The following is a 23,945-nucleotide window of genomic DNA, read 5'->3' as shown; positions in this document are numbered from 1 at the left end:
GAAAAACACAGTTAATGTTTACCATGATGAGATGAGATGTGCTGCACACAGCTGCGTACAAGGCTCATACAATATATAGATACATAAAATACAAGGTGCACATAAAAACACAGGTGCATATAGTTGTTACAGTGGAGCACTAATACAATGTTTTTTCAGTAATCTATCTGAAGACTAATTGGGCCTTTTAGTGGTTTGGACATCCTCACAAAAATACACATGGTAAAATGACCATGGAATAGCAATCATTTATGGTGGTCAACGTCTAATGTTTGATTATCAGCTGTTTTGATTTCAACTGTTCTTTGTATTTTTTTTATTAACTCTTTATCAGACTTGGTGCCGCTTGGTGCAGGATTACCAGAGTCTAAACCGACAGTTGGAGGCAGTTGAAGGAAACATCCCCTCTGTTGGTCTGGTGGAGGAGACGGAAGAAAGGCTCATGGACAGAATCTCATTGTATCAGGTACAAAGAGACATCAGATCAGATTTTAGGATATGGCATAATAATCTTATGATGAATTTTAATAAAATGGGAAACAGTTTTTTGGGTGGGATTTCTCAGCAGGCGTCACAACAGTTACAAGCCCCACGCCTCTCTGATTTCTTTGTGTCTCCTCCTCTTCAATTCTCTGTAAAGGGTCTGAAGGGGAAACTGACAGAGCACCAACACAAGCTCCACCAGGTGCTGGATGAGGGCAAACACCTCTTGCTGTCAGTGTGTTGTCCTGCACTGGAGAATCAACTCGCACTGCTGGGGGAACACTGGCTCAACAATACTGACAAGGTCAACAAGGAACTGCAGCGCCTGGAGGCCATCTTAAAACATTGGACCAGGTCAGAAACACATCAGAATAATATGTCATTTTAGGCATCATGTACAAATAATTATGTTTTTTAGATTCCCTAGAATCAGTGTAATCTCATGGCATTGTTCTGTTTAAATGATTTTCTTTCAGGTATCAGAGGGAGTGTGCAGAGCTTAGCGAGTGGCTGCAGTCTGCTCTGGAGCGCCTGGAGTTTTGGAACACGCAGGCGGTGTTAGTGCCACAGGAGCTGGAAAGTGTCCGAGACCACCTCTCTGCTTTCCTTGTGAGGCTGCAGACAATGTTCTTTTTCTGATTTGTGTTTGTTCTTGTATTGATCCAGAGATTCAGGCTCCAGCAACAGTATTGCTACTGTTGGAGCTGCCCACAACTAAGACTTGATAAGGCTGGACACGCAGTAGTGCCACTTTTGTAAAGATACGTCTGTGTGGGGAAACTTGCAGGTTATTTCTACATGCCCAGTGTGTATGTAAATATGAATCTAATTTACTGTCGTCACAGTTTATTAATCCCTGTGGGGAAATTACTCCAGTGCATTTCTCACACCCTAACTATTTAGGAAGAGTGTGCGGCTGCAGTGCAGTGCTTAGGTACCAAAGTCCTGCTGTATCATTTGCAGTAATAGCGTTACTGGTAAAAGTGCTGTATGTAGAATCATATATCATAATCAGCATAATATGTTTACTTTTGATTGCCTACCAGTTGATGAGTCCTGTCATTGTCTGTCTCAGGAGTTTTCAAAGGAAGTTGAGGGCAAGTCCAGCCTGAAGAGCTCAGTGGTTACCGAGGGCAACCAGCTGCTGCGACTGAAGAAAGTGGACACAGTGGTGCTGCGGTCTGACCTGGGACGCATTGACACACAGTGGACTGAGCTGCTCACACGCATCCCAGTGGTCCAGGAGAAGCTGCATCAGGTATCGTCACATGCAGCCAGAGTGGACAGGCTTAGCTGCTCAAGGGCAAATAGGATTACTTCTTTCTGCTGCTTCACTTGTATACAGAAAGTTTTCAGTCAAGGTTGACCTCAAACTGGCAGCACTTTTTTTTTTTCCTTCCTGGATGTTTAATAAGCAAGACCAACTGATTTAATTTCATCTCAGATCCAAATGGAGAAGTTGGCCTCCCGTCATGCCATTTCTGAGCTGTTTAACTGGATCTCCTTGATGGAGAATGTCATTGAGGAAGATGAAGAAAACCTCAAAAGTGCTGTGGGGTCAAATGTGATTCAAGACTACTTGCAAAAATACAAGGTAATTGACTTTTCATACAGATTGATATACATTTATGGCACTTTGGACTTTAAGACCAATGTGTGGCAGCTACATATATTTTCAATATTTCATCTATTTCAAAGATGAAAATTTGTTTTCACTTTTTCAGGGTGTAAAGACAAAGCAATATTTTTGTATATCTTGGGTGTAATTTTGCTGATGTGGTTATAATGGTGCTCTACGATGCAAATTATAAATCTGTAATTTTGATCAATCTACTGTTGTTTCCTCACTTTAGGGCTTCAGAGTAGATTTAAGCTGCAAGCAGCTGACCGTGGACTTTGTCAACCAGTCAGTGTTGCAGATCAGTGGTCAGGATGTGGAGAGCAAGCGCAGTGATAAGACAGACTTTGCTGAGCGCCTCGGAGCCATGAACAGACGCTGGCAGATCCTCCAAGGCCGCATCAATGAGCGGGTGAGGCCATAGGCAATTATACTGTTACTGAAAGAATAACAACCTTTGTCATTTATTAGTGCAAAGTCATGTATAAAATATGTATAACTTACTTACAGATCCAGTTCCTGGAGAGCCTTTTGGAAATGTGGCTGGAATACGAGAGCAGCATTCAGGCCCTGAAGTCCTGGATGGCAACTCAAGAGGAAAAGCTAAAGAGGAAACACCGGATAGAGGATTTGACATCGGTGCAGAATGCTCTCAAAGACTGTCAGGTAGGCTTCTTTTACTGTGCCATTGCTGATGTATTACTGATTTATTACTGATTTATTACACCTTTTTGAGTACATGTTTTTTTATCTTATGAAAATGATTACAAACTTTTAGGAAATGGAAGAGTTGGTGAAGGAAAAAGAGAAAGAACTAGAGAGGGTGGAGGAGCAGGGCTGTGCCCTTGTCCAGAACAAGACCGATGAGGCCTGTGCTATCGTCATGGAGACACTCCAGTGTGTCAATCACACCTGGGCTAACCTGGATCACTTGGTAAGCTCCCCTGTTCTCCTTTCACTCTGTTTTTTAATGTGGCGCTTTGGTTACACCCATTTATTCTGCTGAACTCTGCTCTTTTATTTCACCTCTAACAGATAGGACAACTAAAGATCAGCTTGAAGTCGGTGCTGGATCAGTGGAGTCTTTACAAGCGTGCTTCAGAGGAGATCAATGGCTACCTGATGGAGGGAAGGTACTCCGTGTCTCGTTTTCGCCTCCTCACAGGCTCCCTGGAGGCTGTTCAGCTGCAGGTGCAGAGTCTGCAGGTATGTCAGGATGACAAGGTGTCTGTTTGCTGTTGTCAACAAGACAAATTTGTATTAATTGCATTACTGCATTACAATGTGTTTCTGATTCTTGTTTCGAAGAAGTTCAAATTAATCTTTTTCATTCGCGCATTGTTTCTAACTTCTTTTTTTATACCATGTTTTATCAATGCTGGTGAATTAAGCCATGTGTTGTTTGTTATCTGTACAGGATTTGCAAGAGGAACTTGAGAAACAGGAGAGCAGCTTGAGAAAGTTTGGTGCTGTGACCCACCAACTGCTGAAGGAGTGTCACCCTTCAGTGTCAGACTCCCTAAACAATGCCCTCAAGGATGTCAATGCAAGGTGGCCTCACTGAACTTTAACTTTTTTTTTGCGATATTATTTTTACTTCAGTAAAATCCATACACCTGTCTTAAGGTGCAACCAGATGTTTAACCCATTACATTTATATATACACTCTTGTAATGTTTGCACTCAGATGGACCGGCTTACTCGAGGAGATTGCGGAGCGTCTGAGAAGCAGCAAGGCTCTGCTTCAGCTGTGGCAGCGCTACAAGGAGCTTTATGAGCAGAGCTGCAGCAGCATCCAGCGGCAGGAGGAAAAGGCCGACCAGCTACTCAAGACCACCTGCAGCAAGGACATCTCTGATGAGGAAGTGTCTGACTGGATCCAAGAATACAGCGTGAGTGAGGCCACAGCTGTGCCCGGTGTTGAATTCTTTTAAATCCTATGCCACCTGTAAGGATTTCGCCATGTTTCTCTGTTGTTGCAAGATGGAAAGTATTTTGAAAAGTGAATGTTATGGATGCTTCGTCTCAGGAGCTGCTCCGGTCCCAAGCTCCAGTGCAGGCCTCCTTGCAAGTTCTCCAAGAACTGGGAGATCAGCTGAAACAGCAGGTGGACACTTCTGCAGCGTCTAACATCCAGTCAGATCACCTCTCTCTCACCCAGCGGCTGTCTGCTGTGGAACAGGCCCTTACCAGACAGCTCACCACCCTGCAGGTAAAAGAAAAAAGATTTGTCACTCATGCATCATGAATTTTACACTTGTGTGTTGCTGATGTCTCTCTCCCACAACAGACTGGAGTTCAAGATTATGAAACCTTTAATGATCAATTGGATTCATTGGGATCCTGGTTAGTTGAAGCTGAGGAGGCTCTGAAAGTGCAAGATCCCAACGGCTCCACCGACCTGACAGTTATCCAGGATCGCATGGAGGATCTCAAGGTTTGTTTTTTTTAATTTCTTTTTGTCAGATAATTAAACAAATCAACTTACCTGATTGTCCTGAATTAATATTTCTCCCCTGTCCTCCTACAGAGGCTCATGCTGAAATTCAGCAGTATGGCCCCTGAATTAGAGCGTCTTAATGAGCTCGGTTATCGGCTCCCTCTCAACGATACAGAGATCAAACGCATGCAGAACCTCAACAGGAGCTGGTCAGCAGCCTCAGCACAGACCACAGAGAGATTCAGGTATGACACACAAACGTTTCTTATATTCCTAATACTCCTGTAATAAACTTGGTCCTTCAAGTACAGTTACAAGACACTAAACAGATTTTAAAACAAGAGAATTAACTCTACAGATGTCCAGTAAAAGCTGATGTCTTTATTTTGTACTTCTCTTGCTGTTTGCTTCTTTGCAGCAAACTTCAGTCCTTCCTGCTGCAGCAGCAGACCTTCCTGGAGAAGTGTGAAACATGGATGGAGTTCTTGGTCCAAACTGAAGAGAATCTGGCTGTGGAAATTTCTGGGAACTACCAGAGTTTGATCGAGCAGCAAAAAGCCCATGAGGTCAGAGTCCTCATTAAAGAAAAGAAAACTTGAATTTGCTTATTAATTACAAGTTCCCATTTATTAATCATTGATTTATTGTCTTCCAGTTGTTCCAAGCTGAGATGTTCAGTCGCCAACAGATCCTCCACTCTATCATCAGTGATGGACAGCGGATGTTAGAGCAGGGTCAGGTAGATGACAGGTAAAGCCCAAATCCATGCTGTGTTTAGTCTATTTATCAATAAGTGGAAGATTGTTAGACCTGATAAATCCATTGCTCTTTGTGTACCACAAAAATGCATTACAAATTTTACTTATTATCATTCCTCTCTCTCTCTCTCTCTCTCTCTCTCTCTCTCTCTCTCTCTCTCTCTCTCTCTCTCTCGCAGAGATGAGTTCAACCTGAAGTTGACTCTGCTGAGTAACCAGTGGCAGGGCGTTGTCCGCCGTGCTCAACAGAGGCGCGGCATAATTGATGGTCTGATCCGTCAGTGGCAGCGCTACAGAGAAATGGTGGAGAAGCTACGCAAATGGCTGGTGGAGGTGTCCCACCCTGCAGAGGCCCTTCAGGCGGGGACTACAGTGCCTCTGCAACAAGCCCGCTCCATGCTGGACGCTGTCCAGGTACATAATGTAAAAGCTTACAGAGTACAAATCTTAGATATATCTGGCTAGCGCAGGACAGAACCATTTTGTGATGACTCCACCCTCTAATCTCCGCAGAACTGGCATTTATTGATTATTATTGTAGTATTGATTAATGTTTTAATCCCAGTGGATCTTTGTCAGGAAGACGTACTATGCAGTGAATCCTGGCAGAGATCCTCTTAGATCAAAATCTTGAGTGAGGAGGAGAGGATGAACTTTCTTGGAAAGCACTGAAGTACAATAGTGACACTACACCAGGGACTGATGCAGATTTGGTGTAAAAGGGGCTTAAGATATTGAAACAGTGTCATTGTTCTTGGTGTGATAGACCATGCCCATCTGATATGACTTTATCTGAGTGACTGTGCTTTCTGGTACAGCTGAAGGAAAAAGTGCTGCAGCGTCAACAGGGCAGCTACATCCTGACAGTGGAGGCTGGCAGACAACTGCTCCTGTCGGCTGATAGCCGGGCAGAGATGGCCCTGCAGACAGAGCTTACTGATATCCAGGAGCGATGGAAACATGCCAGCATCTGCCTGGACGAACAGAAGAAGGAGCTTGCCACCCTGTTAAAGGTACACCAGACAAATTGCCAGCAGCTTGTAGAGCACAGGAAACTTCCGGAGACGTTGAAGGGATACTGTAAATGTTTTACTTTAGAAACATTTTGCATTGTCGGTAGAAGATTGTATATTTTTCTTTTTTCTAATTTCTCACAAAGAGGCAAAACCAGCTACTAAAAAGCTAAAAAAATGAAACCCTTGTAGAATAGTTTATGAAAAAAACAACTTATTTGCTGTTTGCAGTTTTTTTAGTTGTATGCAAATAGTTTTGATTCAGTTGCAACCACTGTTTGTGTCATGTGTGTGGATATATCATGTCATGTACAGGACTGGGAGAGGTGTGAAAGAGGTATTGGTGGATCACTGGAAAAGCTTCGAGCCTTCAAACGGCAGCTGTCCCAGCCTCTCCCTGATCACCATGAGGATCTGCAAGCTGAGCAGATGCGCTGCAAGGTAACGGAAATGGAAGTGGAAAGTGGAGAACAAGGGGAAACTGAAACTACCAGAAGCATAAGACTGAAAATAAACGTTGCTTTGGGGATCTTGACCTATCAAGTGTAGAATCATTTGTTGAGCTTGACATTGTTTCTCAGGTCACGACATGTTGGTGAAAGTTCTCTCTGCAAGATTTACAACTACTTTTTTTAAATAATATTACTCTTTTCTCAACAACAGGACCTGGAGAATACATTTGATGGCTGGACAGGGGATCTGGCTCACCTGACTGTACTGAGAGAGTCGCTGTCTTGTTACATCAGCGCTGAGGACCTTTCTGTGCTGCAGGAGCGAATTGAGCTTCTGCACCGACAGTGGGATGAAATCTGCCACCAGGTACCGTGCTCTACATCCACATGGAGGATTTCTGAACTATACTGTGTGCTGTGTACAGCTACTGATGGATTTCTTTAAATTACAGTTTACTGCTACTTCTTTAGATTAGATTTTCAGTCAGGGTGTAGTCATTATAAATGACTGTAAGTTGTGTCACTATTTTACACTCTTGCCGTTGCAGTCCCCTGAGATACCAGATGATGGTGCTAGTGTCAAACTAAATTATAATCCTGACTGTTAGACTTCTGAATGGTGTCAGTGAGCTTCCATCAAATACAGCTGATTACCATATAGATACAAGACCAAATCCGAGACTGATGAATGTCAAAAATGCAACTGAATTTTATGAAAAAGACAACATTCACACATAGATTTGCACTTATAAAACAAAGGGATTTCATCTTCAGTTTTACTCATATTGACTTGCACAGTTGTAGATGCAGATGAATAGAAACTTAACATGCATTTCCCCATAAGTTTTACAAAGGAACTGTTCTGTCTGCATCAGTCGCTTTATCATGCAAAGTTAACTTGGTTTCAGAAACTTCAAGGCCAGTTTTTTTCAGAGTTGCATCCTGTGTGGAGCAGATAAAATACACGCACAGGAAACACACAGAAACACACACTCGCTGCTTTTTGCAAATGAATCAGTTAGAGTGCAGTCATCTCTGCCACAGTGCTTCCTTTGTAGACTATCTGACATTAACTTACTTTTCTTTGCAATTTACCATGCATTGATTGATTATATGCACTTTTAACAACGATGCACTTAACTGTTTATACGTTGTTGTGCAGCTGTCCCTGCGCAGGCAGCAGGTGAGTGAGAAGCTGAATGAGTGGACTGTATTCAATGAGAAGTACAAGGAGCTCTGCGAGTGGCTCACCAACATGGAGAGCAAGGTCTCCCAAAATGGTGACATCAGTATTGAGGAGATGATCGAGAAGCTTCGCAAGGTAAATAGAAACTTGCCTGAATATTTGTATATAATAACTTTAACAGAAAATATTGTAATAAATAATTGTACTCGGGAAATCCACTGTCTCACTGTTAGTTGTTTTTAAAAATGCAGTTTGATTTTTCAGCCATAATAGCTTTACTTTTCTGTATCTTGAATCTTACATATTCATTGTTCATAAACACACAGCAAACAGACACATTAATGCCTCCTTAGTTTTATTTATGTAATATACAGCGACAAATGGAAAAACCTTTGACACTGACCAATTGTCATTTTGAATCTCTTGCTTTACGCGCTGGTTGTATCACATTGGCCAACCAGGACTACCAGGAAGAGATCACTGTGGCTGAGGAGAACAAGTTACAGCTGAACCAGCTGGGAGAGCGTCTGGCCAGAGCCAGTCACCAGAACAAAGCTACTGAGATTGAACAAAAACTCGGCAAAGTCAGCGACCGCTGGCAGCACCTCCTGGATCTCATTGGAGCCAGGTAAAGAGACGGACGCACCTGAGTAGCTTCAACAGTCCTGTAACGTTACTTTACTGTTTTCATTTCTTGCTTGAGTATCTGGCATTAGTTTGCACTGACAGAATTTCATAAATGTTGTTAATAGAGTGAAGAAGCTGAGAGAAACTCTGGTGGCCGTGCAGCAGCTGGATAAGAATATGAGCAGCCTGCGCTCCTGGCTTGCCCACATCGAGACTGAGCTGTCTAAGCCCATCGCCTATGACGCCTGTGACTTCCAGGAGATTCAGAGGAAGCTCGATCTGCAGCAGGTAACCTAATACACTGTACTGTGCTTAAAATATGTACAATACTACATTAAAGATTTTATTATATTATTGTCGCAATCCACTGTCCACCTGAAACCACAAGCAAGTGCTTGTTAATTATGTTTTTGTTGTCCTTTTAATGGCAAGTTAGCTATTTATTCAGTGCTGGAAAAATTACCTTTTGATCGATTGATTTATGGAGGGTTTATTGGATTGACTCAACCAATCCAAAGTCATCGTTTTTATTTTATACTATGTTATTATTTCCATCTCCCCCTCCCTTTGTTTCACTCTCTTATTGTTTACACACACACACACACACACACACACACACACACACACACATTCATAATCTCTGTCTCTGTTTCCTGCCTCTCAGGAGCTTCAGCGTGACATAGAGAAACACAGCACGGGAGTGGCGTCTGTGCTGAATCTGTGCGAGGTGCTTCTGCACGACTGTGACGCCTGCGCCACGGATGCAGAGTGCGACTCCATCCAGCAGGCAACTCGTAGCCTTGATCGCCGCTGGAGGAGCATCTGTGCCTTGTCTATGGAGAGGAGACTCAAGTGAGTAGATGAGGTTGATGTAAGATATGTGTGGATGCAGAACAAGTCTCATTATTCTGTGTAAATATTACACTTACCTCACTGAATTAACTTTTCCCAAATGTTTCCCTTTGTTAGGATTGAGGAGACGTGGCGTTTATGGCAGAAATTCCTAGATGACTTTGCACGATTCGAGGAGTGGCTGGCCACTTCAGAAAAGACTGCTGCTCTGCCCAACTCTTCTGGTGTGCTGTACACTGTAGCCAAAGAGGAACTAAAGAAATTTGAGGTACAGATACTTAGAAAATAAACCATGGAAATTTTAGTCCTAACCACAGCGAGCGTGGGATTGAGTCTGAAGGCAACATTGCCCAAAAATATAACTTAAAAAAAAAAAAAACACTGAAACAGGAAACAGGATGGTGCTGTTGGTTATTACCACATTAATAAAATCCTGTGCTTCCGTAGGCCTTCCAGAGGCAAGTCCATGAAAGCCTGACCCAGCTGGAGTTAATCAACAAGCAATATCGCCGCCTGGCCAGAGAAAACCGCACTGACTCATCCTGTCGTCTGAGGGAGATGGCCCATGATGCCAATCAGCGATGGGACAACCTGCAGAAGAGGGTGGCATCCATCCTTCGTAGGCTTAAGGTACAATCATATGTATTATTACATTTTCTTGATTTTTTTTAATGTAAAATTTATTCTTTCACATGCATTTCTAAACTTCTGTCTCACCTTTAGTTTACATGGTAGCATCTGTGTATTTTGCTTGTTTGTCTGCATGTTAAATCAGACTAATGAAGCCACAGAGAAGTCTTCACACATAATTTATATCTTAACATCCTGTACTATGTAGATTATTCTAACAGCAGCATCTCTATTTTAAATGTGTAGCACTTTATTAGTCAGAGGGAGGAGTTTGAGACAGCCAGAGATGGCATCTTGGTGTGGCTGACAGAGATGGACCTGCAGCTGACAAACATCGAACACTTCTCTGAGTGTGACATTCAGGCCAAGATCAAACAACTCAGGGTAAGTTTGTCACCATATTTCCGACCGATGGTCTGAGAAGTATTTGTGCAGCATACTTTCCTATGTCATACCGGCAACAGCCATGGCTGGAGGCATTATGTTTTCATGTTGTCCGTCCATACGTACATATGTACATCCCATTCTCACGAACGCAACATCTCAGTAACACATTGAGGAAATTTCTACAAATCTATCACATGGACTTAAAGATGAACTGATTAGAGTTTGGTGGTGAACGGTCAAAGGTCATACTACAGAGTGAAAGGCCTCAATATGCACTGAGAGAATTGAAAATTTGCTCTTAATATGTATAGAAAACTATGGAAGGACTTCTGTACTTTTGAACTACCTTTACACCATCATCATCATATATATATATAAAATCAGCTAGACTGACATTGCAAAGCTAATATTGCCCAAGTCATACTGAAAATTAAAATTGGTAAATGAAATCAGGAAATTAACATCTGGAGAAGACTGTGCATTTTGAAAATAAGACTGTGAAAGAAATCATTGTTTGGCTTGAAAAACAAAATTAATGAGGACTTGTTTATCTGTGCTCTTCTCCCTCGGGTCCCACAGTCCTTCCAGCAGGAGATTTCCCTGACAACAGCCAAGATCGAACACATCTTCCACAAGGGAGAGGCACTGATAGAGAAGAGCGAGCCTCTGGATGCTGCCGTCATCGAGGAGGAGCTGGAAGAGCTACAACGCTACTGTCAGGAAGTGTTTGGTCGAGTGGAGCGGTACTACAAGAAACTCATTCGTCTTCCTGTAAGATCTGAGAATAAAAACAGATTTAATGTGTTTTATTAATCTGTTCAGTATCTATTGTGGCTTGATTCCAGGCCTCAAAAGAGTCTAGCACTCAAATTCTCAGTACGCACTCTTTTTTTTCAGCTTGCAGATGATGATACTGAAGTGTCATTCTCGGACCGTGAGCTGGAGCTGGACGAGCCTTGTGATTTGTCCAGCCTGCCATGGAGTGAACGTTTGGGGGATGGCTTCCTGTCACCTCTGCCCTCCTCCGGCCGCTCTGCCTCCCTGGCGGCCCAGCTCCGGACGGAGCGCTCGGGCAGGGACACCCCTGCCAGTGTGGACTCCATCCCCCTGGAGTGGGACCACGACTATGACCTCAGCCGAGGCCTGGAGAGCGCCAGCAGGGCCCTGAGAGAGCAGCAGAGTGAGGAGGGAGACTTCATCCAGCGGCCTGCTTCCACCTTGTCAGGTTAGATTCCACACACACAATGTTCTGATAAAATTAAAATTAAAACTTGTTGTTTGTATGAATGGTAAATCTGTCAATACATACTTGCAAAAGTTGTTTTTGAGAAATAAAAGGAAATATTAAAGTTAGGAAAAAGAGATATTTTGAACCAAAGTTCAAACTCCTGTGTCATCATGAGTCAGTCCATCTGTGTGTACATGAGCATGACACTGGAACTTGCGAAATGATGTTGACAGAGTCTTAACTCTTGACCTTTCTAGAAGCCAGAAATGAAAGGAAAAGTTCTACTTGGACTTAATTAAAGAAAAGCATTTACAGCTGCTTTAATGGAGAACTATACAGAGTGAGTCGTTAGGGACTAAAAGATTTAGACACAAGAATGTCAGCGCAGTGTTTTTTTCTATGATTGACTTATCTTTGTGACAAACTCCATCCATTTGGTGGTGGATCGAACTAAAGTTAAGAACAGCAGGTGAATGCCAACACTAATCAGTTCATGGAGTCAAACAGTGTAATGCCCACTGCTGAATGTGTGTACTGTATAATGTTTCTTCCAGATGTAGTGATCCCAGAGAGCCCTGAGGCCTATGTTAAACTAACAGAACAAACACTGAGGTCCTCCACTGGTAGGCAACAGCAGACCCCAGCATGCCACAAGTGTTTGGGGCCAGAAATAACAGATGCTCACTTATACCACACTTATAGACTAGGCTTGGTCTTTGATTTGTGTTTATTTCCTCTCTTATCTACATGTTGGGCACACACTGTAACCAATGGCAGCACTTTCTAACCCTGGGGGATAGGGTCAATTCCATTTTCATCTCTCCAATTTAGTGGTTCTGCTTTCGTCTCCAATTGAGCAGAACTGAAATGGAATTCAGCCTAACCCTTCTTTCTAACTGGCTTTCTTACTTTTGTTTGACTTGCAGTGTGCTGTGTAGCTAACCTCTTTGGATTTTTTTGATGTGCATGTTGTTTTATTGTCACGGTGATCAAGTCTGAACTTCTCGCTAAAGCGATTGCAGATTTGTTTAAAGTAAAATTTTGATAGGCTCCGTTCACACAGAGGCACATTGCTTTGAATGCTGTACGCCTGATACAAGCAGGACACGGCACCAATGCGATGAGGCACTTTTTTTTTTGCCACAGAACAGGAGAAGAAAAGTTCAACTTTTTTAGGAAATGCAGCATCAATCACTTGTAAACTGCGATGAGTGACAAGTGGTTGGGATAACCAATCTGCATTCCTGCTTACTACCTTCAAATCATTTTTCTTTGCTTTCTCTGTCTGAACGGGGTCTTTACCTCTTCTGGGGTTGTTAAGCATATTTCACATTACCATTATTATTGAATATTTAATCATGTGCTGCAAAGATGACCAGTTGATGTTGTGTCAACAGGGGAGGTTCCCTCTACAGACTCACATGTTCACCCTCTGGACGTCAGCCGTTTCCACCTGCAGCAGACAGATAGCAGCCGCAGCCGCACTCCCACAAGCACAGAGCTGGATGCTTCATACATGGGATACGTATGTGTCACTTTTACAGTTAGATGGGATGTACAGGCACAATTACCACGGCATCATTTGTTTTGCACTGAACTGTAAATAAAATCATAATTAATTCTGCTTTGTGTATTTATATTAGATTAGATTAGATTTGATTAGATTCAATTTATGCAGTTTAACAACCAACACATTGGTATAAGACCTTAAAACAGTGTTAAAAAAGTGTTTACTTTATGTTTTTAAATAATGTCCAGCCATATTTTGTTAGCTTACCACCAGCCACCATTATTACTTTCACCTTCAGTACTGTTCTTACTTTTTGTACTTAGAAATATTAAATAAAATCAGCTTACACTGCTTTTACTATGTAAAATAAAACCTGTAACCTAACACATGCATTCTGTAGATGCGGCTGCTGGGTGAGTGCCGTGGCAGCATTGACACAGTGAAGAGGATGGGCTTTGAGCTCAAGGAGGAAGAAGACACAGTGTCTGGACTGGCAGATCCCAGTAGCTCAGAATCCCAGACATCAGGTAACACTACACCACACCCGATCCTACATCCATACATTTAGATTAATGTATATGAAAAGAAAAGGTTGAAAGGTAAATGTTATATCCAGTGGGATGAAAGAATTTGTATCATGACCTACTTTTCTTTTACACCAACTCACTTGCACTCTGCACCCCAGGAGTGATTGAACGCTGGGAGCTCCTGCAGGCTCAGGACCTCAGCAAAGAGATGCGCACAAAGCAGAGCCAACAGCAGTGGCAGCAGCTGAACTCTGACCTGAACAAAGTTTGGACTTGGCTGGGAGAGACGGAGGATGAGCTGGAGCAGCAGCGGAGGCTGGACCTCAGCACAGACATCCAGACGATTGAGCTGCGCATCAAAAAGCTCAAGGTATTGCTGTTTTTCTCTTACTACTAATACAATTTCTTTTCTATGTTTATCATTTTCTATCTGCTTCTCAACTGACTACCTCACAGTCTGCAAATGAATAAGGATTCAACATACATGATCCTTTCACTCATCTTCACTTGCTTACACAAACCAAGCACATATATCAGACTGCGTTCATTAATTGTAAAATGTAAATGTTTGTCTCCAGGAGCTGCAGAAGGCGTACGAGAAGCGCAAGGCTATTGTGCTTTCCATCAACCTGTGCAGTACTGAGTTTGTGCAGACAGACACAGAGGAGTCCCGAGAGCTACAGGCCAAACTGAAAGACATGAACAACCACTGGGACAAACTGGGCAGCTCACTGGAGGAGTGGAGGTCTTCATTACAGGAAGCCCTCATGCAATGTCAAGTAAGTAGCCCGTCGTTGTCTTAAAACGGGAACCATGATGGGCAAGTTCAGATGTCTTGTTTGGACAAATCTGTAATTATAAAATTCCATATACATATACAATAGTTGGAATCTCTACATTCCTCATGTACATCTGATCAATAGGACTTCCATGAGATGAGCCACGGTTTGCTGCTCTGGTTGGAAAACATCGACCGCAGGAGGAATGAGGTGGTTCCCATCGACCCCATCCAGGACAGTGACACTCTCCATGAGCATCATAAAACACTTACGGTACAAAACTATTACGTTATCATTTATAAGTTAAATAAGTTAAACACTATAAATATAAGGCAAAAAATTTACATCCTGATTAAACAATATGGATCAAAATACACTGACACTTATTTTAAATGCAAGCTATATTTGTATTGCTTCTATTGTTATTGAATCTACATTTTAAATTTATAATTCCCATTGTTCAGCAAATCCGCCAGGAGCTGCTGGACTCCCAGCTTAAAGTCGCCTCACTACAAGACATGTCCCTCCAGTTGCTGGTCAACTCTCAGGGCAGCGACTGCCTGGAGGCTAAGGAGAAGGTTCATGTTATTGGGAACCGCCTTAAACTGCTGCTAAAAGAAGTAACCAGAGACCTCAGAGAGTTAGCCAAGATTCTGGACATCACAAGCAGCCAACAGGTAGATCTTCACTTATTATATAAATGCCCATGTTACCTGTATGAATGTAAGACTTGTGTAGTTTTAGTTGAGCAATAAAGTAGTGTACATGAAAACTAAATACTTGCGTTGATTAAAAATGACCAAGTGAGATTTTACAGGGTTTAAATCGACACTCAATGGGCTTTTATTTGCCCACCACTTCCTGAAATCTAAGGTATCTCTCACTGTCTCGCTTTCTCTATCTCTCTCTGTAAACGTTTCCTTTGACAGGATCTGTCTTCTTGGTCTTCTGCTGATGATCTGGACACATCCGGATCCCTCAGTCCTGTGTCAGGACGGAGCACGCCAAGTCGCCGACGATCGGTAACGTTCACACCTACCTGTACATGCTGCTCTATGAGAAGCCAGGTGTTTGGTAACCCCTTTGAGACAGTGCATATAGTAACTTGTGCCCCGAATGCCCCATCGAAGTCCAGATTCACCCCCGTCATCCCAAGATCTCTCCTCACACTTTTCTACACCTCCACAACCTTAACACTCACCCCCTCTGAATTCTGAACTTCTCCCAGCCTATTACTCACTTTTGCATGTTTTCTATTCCCAGAGCAAATCCTGCTAGAAAAGTGGGGAATCCTTTTTTCTAACTTTTTTTATTTCTTCCTTCCTCTTCTTGGTAGACTTTTTCAGTTCTTACTTTTCACCTCCAGTATTTCCTTACTGAAATATTCTATCCTACAAATCTCTCCTTCCAATACACTTTCCTCTAATTTCCTCTCACTCTAGTTTTTATCCTTATAGTGTTATTCTTAGGAATACTGGCTGGAAGGAAACTGCTAAAATTACAAAAGAAGTATAGAAAGTGTGATTTTATGATGTAGTAAGCATGATATCTTACTTGTTTTATATTGTAAGCTACAAGAATGAGACAGCACTAGTTTTACAGTTATTATTTATCTAAAGATCAGTCCAAATAAGCATGTCGCTGCTTATACTATGTGTATGTTACTAAATATCACTGTTACCAAAGAGAATCATGCATCACATTGCATAATTTGTAGCTTCCTATTTGCAGTCACTTTGTTGCACTCACAAGCCAAAGCACTTCAAAGTAGTTGTGCACTTTGAAAAGCCAGATTCCTTATTATCACGGGTTACAAAATCTATCACCTTCACATATGATTTTGTTGCTGCCCTTCTTTCATTTTGGGATTTCTTTTCATCGGTAGCTTTGTCTTGATTTGCCTGGACTGAAACATACTTTCTTTCTTTTACCCCCCCTCCCCCTGTTCATTGCAAACAGCAACGGGGCAAATGTAGTCTGTCACAGCCTGGACCCTCTGTGAGCAGTCCACACCACAGGTACCTTTCTGTTGGTTTCTAGCACACCCAGAAGATAATGGAACTCATCAGCCCATGATGCATTTGGAGGCTGATTCATGATTTCTAATCCTCCCCAAGTCTTTAACAACAGCTGAGTTTTGAAGAGCTAAAAAAATTTTTATTAAATTTCAGTTTTTAATGTACATGCCAGATTAGCAGCTCATGATAGTGAATTCCATCATCTTCTGTAAGTCTAGACACTCTGTGTAGGCTAGGTGATGAGGTGAGTGGCAGCCCACACATCCTTGATACGAGTTTGACAAGGAATGGTGCAAGGCCTCTTCTCCGCCGATGTCCTCGGCTGCTTAATGTCGCTAACCAGAGGGCATTTCTTACGTATAACACAAATATTTTTCTACGTCTAACTCTCCCCTGCTATTACTGAGCACACACACTCCTTTTTCTCTCAAATTGCCGAGCCAGTAAATGTCTGCAATGAACAATGCAAAGGCTGAAAGTTTCTCTCTCTCTCTCACTCTCTCGCTCACTATCTCTCGTGTGTGACATTTCTTCTTCTTCTTCTTCTGCTGCTGCTGCTGCTATCTCACTGACTATCCACCATCTCCCCCCACCCCTCAGTCTGTCATCTGTGAGTCTTGCCTCTCAGGTCTCCATTTTGTGAAGTGGTACAGGGGCACTTTTAGTCACCACATAAGACAACCTGAGTGTAAAGTGTCCATCACTAATGTCCATTCATTCCTGGAGTCACAGATCATCATAATTAAACATGTTTTTAGAGTACTGCAGGCCTTTTTTTCTCCTAGTTAAAAGAAATAAATGATTGTTTTTGACAGTAAGTAAAATTCTCTTCAATAATTCCCTTTAACTGATCGTGTCTTCTAATCTTTGAGGCTATCTGAGGGTGATGGTGACAATAAATGATGATACAATTAAATAACTAGAATGAAACGTATTTGTTTTCTTGCTGAGAGTTTAGAGCTGGAAGCAGGGGGAAACGGCTAGCTTAGACTTTATGCTAAGCTAGGCTAGCCATCTCCTGTCTCTGACTTCATATTTAATGCACAGATGATCAGAGTGGTGTCGATCTTCTCATCTAACTCTCAGCAAGAAAGCTAATCAACATATTTCCCAAAGTATTCCTTTTGAAACAGCTTAGCTAAACTACCTTATCAAAGAAGCTGTTTCTAATGGCTGTGCTCTTCTCGCCTCGGCATGCTTTGCATTTTTCAACAGGACACACACTTTCAAAGAGTCCTTTTTAAAATAAATCTAAATATCAGCTGATACTTGCAGCATGCCCTTTGTCTTTAATCCTAACACCCTTTGCAAAAGAATGCAAGCTCACGTGATAAATGTATTTGTTGAGTGCAGAATTGTGTGTATGCCTTGACAACTGTTTTGTGACTGTCTTTGTAAATGTGCTTATTCACCCAGTCTCAGTCAGCATGTAGATCACAATGTCAAACATTGTTCCAACATAGCTTTGAACCATGTTGGCAGCGTCTTTCAATGCGGTGCTTACATTAAAGCACTGCCATGCAGTTCCTCTGTTGCTGAACTGAGATCTTATTTGGATTGAAAATTGGTAGAAAAAAGCCGAACAATAAAGTGCATGGAGAGAGGGAGATTAGATTATGATGTAGTTCAAGTGACGTTTATTGAATCAGACTAATTTGATATGTTAGTTATCTTTCCTGAGTGTATTTTTGTGAACACGCTGGCACATTTAAGGTTGCTATTGTAATGTAATTAGACAGTTCTTAAAGTAGGGATTCAGATGAGAAAGCAGATAGCAGGATTTTATATGCAATCCATGTGAGTAACTAAACCTGAGTCTGTGCTGCATTGTGGATGCGTGTGTGTGAGCAGGCCACGCAGCGACGCTGGATCCGCTTCCTTCCCTTCTGACCGGGAGACATCAGCGGTTCGTAGGTCGTCATTTCTGCGGCGCATCCTCTGGGTCGCGTTGCCTTTCCAGCTCTTCCTGCTCCTGTTAGTGGTCCTTGCCTTCCTGCTGCCATTGTCCGAGGAGGACTACTGCGCTCAGTCCAACAACTTTGCCCATTCCTTCTACCCGATGCTCAGCTACACGAACGGACCACCTCCAGTGTAGGCTGGCTGTCAGGGCGTTTTCATCTCAGTGTTCTTGCATCAGTATGACCTGAACAGGACTCACAGGGATATCCTCTAAACGGTCGATCACGTTGGGAGCAAAAAACTAATCTTGGTCATCCATTTGTATTGCAGAAAAACAGTTGTCATCTACAGTTAATATCTTTGTGTGTAGCGCATAGGATCAAGCATCTCACTATGATACTCTGTGTAATGCTGTGTCGATTAAGGAGCAGCTTTGGTGAAGAAACAGTTTTTTGCACAGTGGACATTGCCGTATGAGTGAACTGTTCAGCCAGTGGCGTGTACAAGATGTATTTCTCTGAAGGAAACCGTCAGTGGATAGCACCAAAGTTAAATGCTGAAGTATAACCATGTGAATTTGCTTGCAACTCGAAAGTTTGTAAAGAAAAAAGAAAAAAAAAACATTTAATATATCTTACATTGCAATTATTTTTTTACTTGTATTTTGGCATGCAGTTCTAATTTTTTGCTTTTATTTACCTACATCCCTCATTGTATCTGTGGTTAGACAGTCCATTTTTAACTTGAATTACACTGATTCATGTAAAATTCAGTTAAGCCAAGACGTGTTTTCATATCAAAGTCAGACACAATTCAACATCAGTCATCCATGGTCTTTATACATTTTACAATTTTATTTTTTAAAAATCTGAAATAAGACTTTAAGATTTAGAATTATGACATATAGAAACTATTGTATATTTTGTATGACTGTCAGTTCAGTATCAAATGTATAACAGTCCAGGATTATTTAACATGTATATAATGGTAAAACATTAATATGAGAAATGTATGTATATGCGACCATCAAAAACAATGAATGCCAAATCCTCATTTTGATATTTGTCTTTTTATTTGATTCTTTTATTTGATTTTTACATTTCTAATATTTGTTCATTGAATCATATTTGAGCTTTTCCTGAAAACACAAATAGGAAAGCATGTTCTTAAAGATCAGTTCATACTGTATAAGGTCTATTTTAAAACAATAATACCTTTACACCTTAAGTGCAGTTTGGCATAAGTATAATGTATAAATCTAGGTTTCTTAAAGGGGAACTGCATCTTCTGGACATGCAGACCTAGAAACATCCAAGGAGGAGCTGTGAGGAAGATCCTGGATTTGGGGGAGATAAGGCCTCTGGTGAGTAGGACAATGCCAGGGCATATTCACATGGCGATGAAGGTGGTGATGGTGATGATGAGGGTGAAGAAGGGTCTCTAGTAATTTGATTATTTCATAATTTGGGAGAGGCAGCGCCATGGCATCCAAACCAAGCATCTGGGAAACAACCATCCGGAAATCGACTAACTGAACAATGGACAGAAAAAAGAATATAGTTGAATTTAACACTTTAAAACTGTTAACACTCTAAAACATTCTTTATTATCACTGATAACTAATATTTAATTACTTCAATATAGTATATTTAGAGTAGGAAAAGATTGTTTTTAAAGAATGGAAAGAGCCAACTGATGACGTAAAGGACATGGAAATATCAATTATACATTATATGTGAAGATAACAGTATTTGCTTTATATTTAAAGGGTCTTTAATAGCAACAGATCATGGTGAATAAATGGTAAATAGACTTTTCTCCCCTTTCAAATGGATCTAACATTGCAGAACAACACTTTTCATGTTCATCACACCCTTACTTCTCTCTCCCTCTCAGACAGCTGAGCCAGGCTCTGTCTGAGGGTGATGAGTCGCTGCTGCTCCTCTCTGGTCTTCGTCTCTTGGCTCTGTAGGTCTGAGCTCACTGAGCTCAGTTTCTTCTCCACCTTGGCTTTCCCCTCCACCAGCTGATCCAGCCTCTTTTTCTGCTCCTGCATGGTCTGACTCTGTTGCATGACTTTACACTTGGCATGTCAGACAGAAGTGTTTAGTGAAACAACCGTTATTCGATGACTTTATCAAGGAGATGATGTTTGTTTGTGTTTCTCACATACTCAGATACTTAAAATATATATGGTTGATTTCAGAACCAACTTGCTTTACATAATTGGTGCACAGTTAAATATTATCCCCTATTTCCAGCTACCCATACCTAAATATTAATGTAAATACACTAAACATCATGAGGTAAAAATGCCTCTGGATCGACTTTGGGTCTGAACCCTTGTCCCCTCTACCTTGAGCTCATTAGTGTGGGAGAGCTGGGCCTTGAGCTCAGTGTTGGACAGCTTGGTGGCCTTCAGCTCGCCCTGGAGACGCTCTATTTTTTTCTGCAGCTTCCTGGCCTCCAGATGAGCATCATCTCGTTCCACAGCCAACGCTGACTGACACCTCTTCTCCTCCTCCAGCTCTGACACCTTCTTCCGCAGAAGCTGAATGTGTAATGATTTACTCTCTAGTTGGTCCTTCTGTAATTTTAACTGGGAAAAGGACGTTTTTGATTACAGGTGCATCACTGGTCATGCAACACAATACCTGTTTTGTTTATTCATACTTTTAGAGAAGGTGAACTTTTCATCACTACAGAAGTAAAAGATGATATCTATCTAATACCTTTCGCTGTAAACTGTAAGTTAGACTTTTGCTCTCCATCAGAGCATTTCCTTCTTGTTTGACAAGTTGTTCTGCACGTGACAAGATGACTTTCAGTCTCATGTCGAAGCCTAGATCCAGAGCAATACTGTCAACCATCATTGTCTCTGACAGCTGTTCCAGGAACTCCTCATACTGCGAAAACAAACGGTGAGTTGCCATGGATGTATGCCACTGGACTATATAGAAATGCATTACACATTTAATGTGCCTGTAACTGTACTTCCTTTTCGCCTGCTACTTTACTCACATGCTGTTTGCTGTGTTGAAGCCCGTCATGATGCATGTCCGCTGTCAGCAGCTCAGTCTCCAGACCTTGCAGTCTCTCCCTCAGGTCCTGAACTTGCTGCTCTGCGAGCTGCGCCCTCTGTAGTGCACTCTCCTGGAGCTCCGTCTGCTCCCTTAGCTCCTCGGAGACATGACACAGCCTGGTATCCATCTCTGACACAGTCTGCAGAACAGTCACTATCACTATGACTGCCCCCGAGCAATGTAGCAAGGATAGCAGTGTTTATTTTAGAGTAGGACATGGAAGATTTAATGCAAAGATACAGATGGAGACCAGTGGAAAGAAACTACATACATTTACTCAAGTACTGTATTTATGTAGAATTTCAAGTTACTTGTACTTCACCTGAGTATTTTAATTCCTTGCTACTTCATACTTTTTACTCCATTTATGTGACTGATGTAGTCACTGATTATTTGGCAGATGAATATTAAAAGAAAAATACAAAATAAAATATAATGTATTGTTATAAAGTAAATTAAGCCACCAACCAACTGTATACAAAATTAACTCTGCTGCAACCCGCTACAATGAAATGCTGCTTACATGTCAATAGATCAGAAATAATAATCCAATAATATATAATGTAACACTGACAGAGCACAGAAATGAGGCTATGACATTTTTTTAATCTCTTGTCCATAGGGCCAAAAACTCCAGCAACACTTGAAATGTAAAGAACAACTTTATATTGAGACCAATGCATTTGTCATTCGAGTCCCCAAGATGACACGTGTTGGTCTCATGATAGAGTTGTTATTTTTAAATGTGAGTGTAGTTTTTACCCTTTAAGACTATTTCTCTTCTATATGCCAGTAGGTCGTGTTGTGGCATTAATCCCCACTGACTCCTCACCTTATCCAGTTTCTGTAAAATATCTCTCTCGGTAGGCAGGATGACATTTTCAGACTTAACCTGCAGCAGACCTGCCAGTGTTTTAAGGAACCTCTTTAGTTTGTCTTCAGCTGCCTGAGTCTCTCCTTGGCTTGAGTGCAGCTTTCTTTCAAGCTCCTCCACCTGTTTCTCCAAACAGTTCGACTCTCGCCGAGCTGCCTCTATCACCCTCTTGCTGGCCTCCAGCCTCTCCATTAGAGTTTCTTTATCCATCTCAACACTCCTCCTTCCCACCACCAGGCCATCTAACTCCTGAAACAGACAAAACAACTGTGAAGAGCTGCACCACACATCAAATATTTAATATAAGACCATGTCCTGGCAGAAATTTCATATGTGGTTTTTAAATCGTTGAAGTGCAGAGTTCAGTCTTTAATTAAATTTGACTACTTTTAAACCAACTATTAACAAATTAATAAATAAATAAACAAATCATCTCTATTTTCCCAACACAGCTGTATTACTTGCTTTGGAAATAGCTGTGAAACAGTATTCACACCATCATGATGAGAAACAACATTTAAAAATATCAACAGAATAGTTACATTAACACAACATGAAGAATCCAAATAATTAAAACATTTGTAGATTTTTCTGTTGGTGTCTGGTCAGAATTGTCTTAAGTGTGAACTGTACACTAACTGTACTGTGAAGTTAAGTTAGTGGTGTTTAAAAGTTGTGTAAATACCACTTTGAGTGAATCGAATGCTGCTGCACTGCTGGCAGCCTTCCTCCTCTCTCGGTCCAGCTCCGCCACCAGCCTCAGCACCGTCTCTCTGCTGGCTTTACACTCCACCTCGGAGGACTTCACACTCTCCTCCAAAACAGCATTCCTCATTTTCAACCTCTCCTTCTCATTAGACTGGTCCACCTAATAATTAACAAGCCAAATGGCATTAAAGAGTCATTACAAATTCTATAGCAAGGAAACTTTTCCATTATTTGAATGCCAAAAAAGTAAAGCCTGATTAAGAAGTTGCCAACATATGGCAACATTTAGTTCTGACTAATGTCTACCAAACAGAGGGGTAAAATGAATTTATTTAGCAAAGCATACCTCACAAGTGTTTTCCAAAACTTCCATAATTAGATGTGTTGCAGGGGAAGTGAGTATACAGTTGGTACTTGTGTTACTGTTTTAACAAGTCTCCTGGCAACACCAAACACAGGCTATACCAGGCTCCACCAGAGGGGGTGCTATAACAGAACCGCTGACATCAAAAGACTTGATCAATTTTTTTTTTATAATAATAACCCAATGGAAGAGAGGTTGATGAACATGCATGTGAAGGTCGATGTGAACATTTGGTTTTGTAGCCCTGATTTTATACTTGCAGGTAACCCTTCCTACAAATCTCAATGGCCTCAACCTTAACTTTCACCATAGCTCTGTCTGAAATCGCTCTCCCTCTCACTGTTTACTGATTATTATAATTCCATGTAGGCTATATGCTCATAGCCCCACAGAAATCACAATAGAATCGTTTTAATTAAAAACAACAAAATAACTTACCTGCCAGTCAGCGTCCCGGGCTTTTTACGTACATAGCTTTATTACGTCATGTCAAACAGGAAATGAGCGGC

The 23,945-nt window shown here is 41.6% G+C and overlaps 2 protein-coding genes across 3 annotated transcripts in view; one reads left to right on the top strand and one right to left on the bottom strand.

Moving 5' to 3' along the window:
• The window catches only part of syne1b (spectrin repeat containing, nuclear envelope 1b), a 70,541-nt gene extending 51,081 nt beyond the window's left edge, over nt 1-19,460 (top strand). Inside the window, 39 exon segments of the mRNA XM_056393714.1 lie at nt 335-466; nt 641-837; nt 960-1,092; nt 1,559-1,741; nt 1,928-2,077; nt 2,337-2,513; nt 2,612-2,767; nt 2,880-3,035; nt 3,137-3,307; nt 3,519-3,652; nt 3,789-3,993; nt 4,131-4,313; nt 4,392-4,538; nt 4,632-4,786; nt 4,960-5,107; nt 5,197-5,291; nt 5,479-5,713; nt 6,118-6,312; nt 6,628-6,753; nt 6,976-7,131; nt 7,927-8,085; nt 8,412-8,578; nt 8,703-8,865; nt 9,242-9,429; nt 9,547-9,697; nt 9,877-10,059; nt 10,306-10,443; nt 11,026-11,217; nt 11,344-11,671; nt 12,229-12,297; nt 13,072-13,199; nt 13,585-13,711; nt 13,870-14,081; nt 14,290-14,490; nt 14,635-14,763; nt 14,955-15,167; nt 15,420-15,512; nt 16,450-16,508; nt 18,360-19,460. Coding sequence (XP_056249689.1) covers nt 335-466; nt 641-837; nt 960-1,092; nt 1,559-1,741; nt 1,928-2,077; nt 2,337-2,513; nt 2,612-2,767; nt 2,880-3,035; nt 3,137-3,307; nt 3,519-3,652; nt 3,789-3,993; nt 4,131-4,313; nt 4,392-4,538; nt 4,632-4,786; nt 4,960-5,107; nt 5,197-5,291; nt 5,479-5,713; nt 6,118-6,312; nt 6,628-6,753; nt 6,976-7,131; nt 7,927-8,085; nt 8,412-8,578; nt 8,703-8,865; nt 9,242-9,429; nt 9,547-9,697; nt 9,877-10,059; nt 10,306-10,443; nt 11,026-11,217; nt 11,344-11,671; nt 12,229-12,297; nt 13,072-13,199; nt 13,585-13,711; nt 13,870-14,081; nt 14,290-14,490; nt 14,635-14,763; nt 14,955-15,167; nt 15,420-15,512; nt 16,450-16,508; nt 18,360-18,603 — 6,378 coding nt within the window. The 3' untranslated portion in view covers nt 18,604-19,460.
• A 131-nt stretch (nt 19,461-19,591) lies between these two features.
• ccdc170 (coiled-coil domain containing 170) lies at nt 19,592-23,936 on the bottom strand. 2 transcript variants are annotated; one of them, XM_056393716.1, is made up of 8 exons: nt 23,875-23,936; nt 23,050-23,232; nt 22,323-22,613; nt 21,429-21,629; nt 21,140-21,313; nt 20,764-21,006; nt 20,287-20,490; nt 19,592-19,938 (listed from the first exon to the last, which is right to left on the bottom strand). In XM_056393716.1, exons 2-8 carry the CDS (start codon nt 23,197-23,199, stop codon nt 19,675-19,677), a joined length of 1,527 nt encoding a protein of 508 aa, XP_056249691.1. In that variant the 5' UTR covers nt 23,200-23,232; nt 23,875-23,936; the 3' UTR covers nt 19,592-19,674. The 2 variants fall into 2 exon arrangements, with proteins under 2 accessions (XP_056249691.1, XP_056249690.1); XM_056393715.1 differs by lacking the exon at nt 23,875-23,936 and adding an exon at nt 23,419-23,483.
• Nucleotides 23,937-23,945: the final 9 nt, after the last annotated feature.

This window comes from Seriola aureovittata, chromosome 13, assembly GCF_021018895.1.
Source record: "Seriola aureovittata isolate HTS-2021-v1 ecotype China chromosome 13, ASM2101889v1, whole genome shotgun sequence".
Lineage (NCBI taxonomy): Eukaryota > Metazoa > Chordata > Actinopteri > Carangiformes > Carangidae > Seriola > Seriola aureovittata.
Note: the sequence above shows the minus strand (reverse complement) of the source record. Positions and strands in the feature narration are given on the sequence as shown.

Coding starts and splice junctions, on each gene's coding strand:
- ccdc170 (XM_056393715.1), bottom strand. CDS start 23,445: ATGGAAGTTTTGGAAAACACTTGTGAG. Junction 23,233..23,418: donor TTTTGGAAAACACTTGTGAG/GTATGCTTTGCT, acceptor GTTAATTATTAG/GTGGACCAGTCTAATGAGAA. Junction 22,614..23,049: donor CATTCGATTCACTCAAAGTG/GTATTTACACAA, acceptor TGTCTGTTTCAG/GAGTTAGATGGCCTGGTGGT.